General features: G+C 41.5%; 1 protein-coding gene across 5 annotated transcripts in view; it reads right to left on the reverse strand.

Moving 5' to 3' along the window:
* Positions 1-1,116: 1,116 nt before the first annotated feature.
* Positions 1,117-5,224, reverse strand: part of Ccdc198 (coiled-coil domain containing 198) — a 39,262-nt gene continuing 35,154 nt past the window's right edge. For 4 of the 5 annotated variants that reach the window (XM_023703125.1, XM_004624821.2, XM_023703138.1 and 1 more), the window contains one exon: positions 2,925-4,223. In XM_023703125.1, the coding sequence (XP_023558893.1) occupies positions 3,988-4,223 (236 nt within the window). In that variant the 3' untranslated portion in view covers positions 2,925-3,987. Of the gene's footprint in view, positions 2,411-2,924; positions 4,224-5,224 lie in introns of those variants that run through there. The other variant, XM_023703134.1, reaches the window with a different exon arrangement.

A 5,224-nucleotide genomic window follows, 5' to 3' on the forward strand; every position in this document is an offset into this window, starting at 1 on the left:
CAGTGGTTGTGGGGAAATTTCATTTGTTACCAGAATTGTGGTAAGAAGTGAGTTTGTAAAGCAAGGTACCACAGTAAGAGGACTTTTGGGCAGACTCGGGTTGGTTTCATCAGAGTAGGTTTCTATGAAGAGGAAGTTTGGCCCCTGAGTCTATGCTTCCTAGTTCAGCTTTGCTTTTAGCACGATCCCACCACAATGCCCCCTTCTAGGTGTGGAGCAGGTGGGGGTCCTCACCTGGAGCAGAACGGGCTGCTGGGTTTAGACTTTCAGCCTCCAAAGTTGTAAGCTGAAGAAGCCCCATTTTAAAATAAAGTACCCTGACTCTGGCATGTTTGTGTAGGAACAGAGAACAAGCTGGTGTCTTCCCCGTTGCTCTCTCTGCCATCGTGGCCCTCTTGTCCCTCTGTGGGGTCTTTGTGCGTGCTCTCCTGGGTCCTCCCATGGCATGCAGCCCTTCCCCAGTTCAGAGTTCTTCCTCGAACTGCCCGCTCTGAGCACATGGGATAAGACCATGTATGCATGTTCTCCATCCTGGAAGGCAGCCCTCGGTAGAGGGATTTTGTCTTGCTTACTGAGTAATCTCTGCCTCTGGAACATGCTTGGCTTGTAGTAAATATTCAGAACCCACCCCCGAGAGCATGATTAAATGAATAAAAGATCAAATGGATTGCAGACTTTCAATGAAGAATACACCTAACAACGTATCATAGCTATTCGTTAGCTTTCAATTATGTTACTGGTTATTCTGTGCTTGAGTCATATTTATTTAAAAATGCATCGCCACTCCAAATGTTGCCGCTCTGGCCTTCAGCAGTCCAGTCCTCTGTGTGCTCAGCAGGGTGCAGTCAGTGCACTGCGCAGTGCTGCGTGAGAAAAGGCTGTGGTGTGCAGTCAAGGGAGGAGCAGCCAGCGATGGCTGAAGCTCCTCGGCCAGCTACAAGGACAGGAGGGGAGCAAGCCAGAGGGCTGGCTTTCTGCCGCTGTTTTGAAGGTTCTGCCCAAGCAGTGAAAATTGCCATCTGCTTCCAAGGCTATCTCATAGGTGACCTCAGCAATCATCTTTCGCTGAACCCCACGACACTAACTCAGAATTATCAACCTAGAGAAGTAGGAAAAACAGCTCGGTACCATTTTATTCATTAAAAAGAACTAGCCCTATTTTATTATCAAAGCAACAATTCAGAGAAGCACGTTTTCTAAAGGTATGCCATACAAGTTATTTTCTTGTGGAAATTTCAGAGCAAGAAGGAAAATATTGCGTTCACAAGAGAAAGTACACATCTGGTCGCACACTAGCCCTTTTTCTGTTCAGTGCTGGAGATATTTTCAGTTAAAGAAAAGTGACAACTTTGCCTCCAGGCTGAATTTTACAGTTCTTATCAGCAACAGCTGTGTTTATCTATCATAGCTGAACATTGTCAGAAAAAAATCAAGATTAACTATGAGCCTGGAGTTTTCAGACAGTCCCTAACAAAATAAGCATATTTCCACTACTCTGTACCCTTCACCCAGGTATGGGTAGCTTTCCTCCTTTCTAAAGGACACCCCACAAGCTCTCCTAGTGTACCCTTCCTCCTCTAACACACCCAAACAACTCCCCTAAACACATCACATGATAGAAATGGGGGTTGACATATAATGAAGCTGATGTGTTAGAAGTCAAATTGGGTTAAAGAGGGAAAAGCCCAGCTCCCAGCAACTCTCTTTTGGTAAATACTGGGCTCAGCCCAAAGGGAAGAAGCCTTGCTGGATGGCTCTGGGAAATTACTAAACCACTCTATTCCTCTGACTCCTCATCTGTAAGACAAAGATGAGGACAGGACTATCTTTGCAGGGAACACATTCTTAGAAAGTTTCAAGAATATTTGGAGCTATGGCATCTACATCTGCATACACTTACGGCTTCCATCCCACACAGCAATGTTCAGTCTAGGCTGCATTTTGAGGTATAGGCTCCAAGAGATTTTGAAGAAGTCCCTCTCTTCATTGTCTAATCATCCTGGTATGTATCAGACTCTTGAGAAATGGTAGAAATGTGTGCGAGCCCTGTATAGCTGGGGAGAAACAAGTCCCTCTCTAATTAACTAGTTAGCACAAATTAATTCCACAAGCATTAAATAATAAACTGCACCAGATGTGCTCTGAAGCAGAGATGCCAAAGTGGAAAGATGTGTTCTGTGCCCTCAGGGTGCTCACAGTCCAGTGAGTTTACGCTGTGCCCAATTTCAGGTGACAGCGCAGCAGTGAAGGCTAGCTTCATCCTAGCCTCCATGCTGGAGCTTGCCCATCCCACTGTCAGGCTTCCATATCCACCGTGATGGGCTTATTTATCCTCTCAAAGATCTTGTCTTGTGAGAAGACTAGATGTCTCATAGTTTACGTATTCCCTTGCTGGAAAAAAGCTTTTCATCTACCAAAAAAAAGTATTCGTGAAGAACTGGAGTAGATATGCTGAAGGTCTAATCGCCTTCCATACTTGGAAGAAAGCCCCCATCTGACTCTCCAGGCTTTTTATTTCCTAGGAACTAGTCTGGATAGATCAAATGTCAAGTTCACATGGTATTTTCCTTATTATTATTATTTTTTTTCTTTTTATGATTTCCTGTTGAGGCTGGTGAAACAGCTCCACGGACTAACATGTCTGCTTAGGTAAGCTCAGGCTAGCACAGGGACAGTGGTTCGATCCCTGGCACCATATGCTGCACCAGCCACACCCTCAGGATGGGCTGAGCCAGCCGGAGTCTGGGCGTGGTGGTGCATGTCTGTAATCCCAGCACTGGGGAGGCTGCAAATGGGAGGATCAATATGAGTCCAAGCTGTGTAGTGAGACCCTGTAACAACCAAATACATTAAAAAAAGAAAGAAAGAAAGAAAGAAAGAAAGAAAGAAAGAAAGAAAGAAAGAAAGAAAGAAAAGATCCCATTGAAGGTTTAAGAAAGTGCTTTCACTTCAAATAAATTTTTGGAATCCTTTGGATTGCTTAAAACTTGTCAGATTATGCTGAATTGAATACAGTGCTTAATTTTACACAAAAGAAATACTTTAAAAACTTGCCTAAAAATCTAATAAGGGGAAAAAATTGAAGACTGAAAAACCTTAAGATTCCCTTTAAAGAGCTGTAAGTGCTATATGACAGTCTAAAAGGTCTTAGTTTTGAGTTTGAATTCACAATGGCCTTGTACTCTTGACATTGTTCTGTTCCTTTCTTGAAGTCTCTCCATTATGGCCAGCTCACAAAAACATGGCTAAATTAGTTTAATGTCTAATAGAGCATACTCATAGCTATTCTTTAAAAATGCAAATCTACTCTCTTTGTCATTTGTTTCCAGTGATCTAATTTGCATGTAAAAGCATGGTATGGTGGCCAGACTCCAATGTGGACTCAAAGGACCACACTTTGTCACCTGTGCCCTCATGAGAACTCTTTCCATTGACCATGTCTTGGGTTAACCGACAGAACATGGACATGGAAGTGGTTCTGAGCGAGTTCTATGAGTGAACCTTCTGAGCCCTCCTTTTGGGACATGTGCTTCCAGGAGTGCTGGGCTGACAGGAAGCAAATTTCACTACTCTGAGATCAAATGGAAGGTAGCCAAGGTCCAGCAGTTTCAGATGACTCCAGTGCTAGCTGCCATCTGATTCCAATTATATGAGAGATTTCAAAAGAGACCAGCAGAAGAACCACCCTGCTGAGACCAGCCACCCATAGAAAGGCAGTTTTGGCTTTTTTTTTTTTTTTTGTACTGGGATAGAACTCAGGACCTTATTCTTGTCAGGCAGGTGCTTTTGCCACTGAGCTCTCTCCCCAGCGCAAAAAGGCAGTTTTGAGCAGCAAGTTAATAGCATAAATGACAAACTTGTTAACCAGAAGATAGCCTCTGTTTACCAAAATGAATTGCTTTCTTCACAGAAAGTCATACACTAACTTGAAGGATTTTGATGTCAAATCAAGCTTATTCTTGCCATCTAGATTAGTGAGTATCCTACTTATTTCTGATCAAAAAACTCATCAAAAAGTGGGAGTCTTTCTGTCCTGGTCCTCACTAGTGGCTGAGGTTTTTTCTCATCTCTGCCTGGTTGCTCTGAGTCAGAGCTTGAACTGTCCCAGAGTAGCTGTCCATGGCTTTCTTGTTCATGGAACCACATTTCCAGTTTGCCCATTTTCCAGGGACAATATTCATTCCTTGCTTGACCTTCCAAAAGTTCTGCATCCTGTGAATTTCCTACAAAAAATGAAAAGTTATCTCAACTTAATTTTTTGTAGCAATTCTTTTAGTTTAGTTAAGTGCCTAGGTTTTTGTGAATACAGAATAATTTGAGTTTTTAAAAAATATACACAAACATGTATATTTCTGTTATCCCTGTAAGCATCAAAAATATTTAGTTGTTATTTTGAAAAACTTAAGTCCTTTGAAAGTCACAAGAATAGTACAGTGTATACCAATATCCTCAAATAGCCATCTATTTATAGCATTTTACACAATATCACTTTCAGCTGAGCCACTTAAGAATTACTTGTAGTCATCCCCTCTAAATATAGCCTCACAAATCTCTTAGGAACAAGGGTATTTTTCTTATATAACTACAGCGCAATGAGTTCACTAGAAAATCTAACACTGATACAAGGCTATCTAATATCTTGGGTTTGGAACTTAATTTGTTTTAAGATTTGGGGAAGGGGGTGTGCTTATGTTTGTGTGGGAGCAGATGGCTGAACTATGTGCAAATGGGAACATTTGTGAACTGAGGTCTTATTGTATATGATCCTTATTCAAATATCTATCGGGGCTCAAATAAAGCCCTTGATAGCTGGCTTTTGTTTTCTTCTTTTAGGTGCAGGAATCAATCTAGGGTCATACATTGTACCTCATTTTCTCATCTCCTTGTCTTTTTTTTAATTAAAAAAAATCTTACCTCTCTTTTCCTCTCTCTCCCTCTCTCCTTCTTTTTCTATCTTCACTGTCTTAATTTTTTTTGTTAAAACTGATATTTCAAAGAATCCATGTTTGTTATCTTGCAGAATGACCCTAGACTGGGCATTTTAAAATGTTTCCTTGTGGTTAAATTAAAGTTAAACATGTCGGACAAGGCTATTGGGTACATGCTGTTTCTCAGTGCTTTTTACTGGGTGCTAGACTAAGAACACAAGGTTCACATTGAACATTCACATCAACAGACTTCATTGGGAACTAGGAATTCAATGGGTCAGTCAGCTTTATATATA

Source organism: Octodon degus, unplaced genomic scaffold (assembly GCF_000260255.1).
Source record: "Octodon degus isolate 3935 unplaced genomic scaffold, OctDeg1.0 scaffold00007, whole genome shotgun sequence".
NCBI lineage: Eukaryota > Metazoa > Chordata > Mammalia > Rodentia > Octodontidae > Octodon > Octodon degus.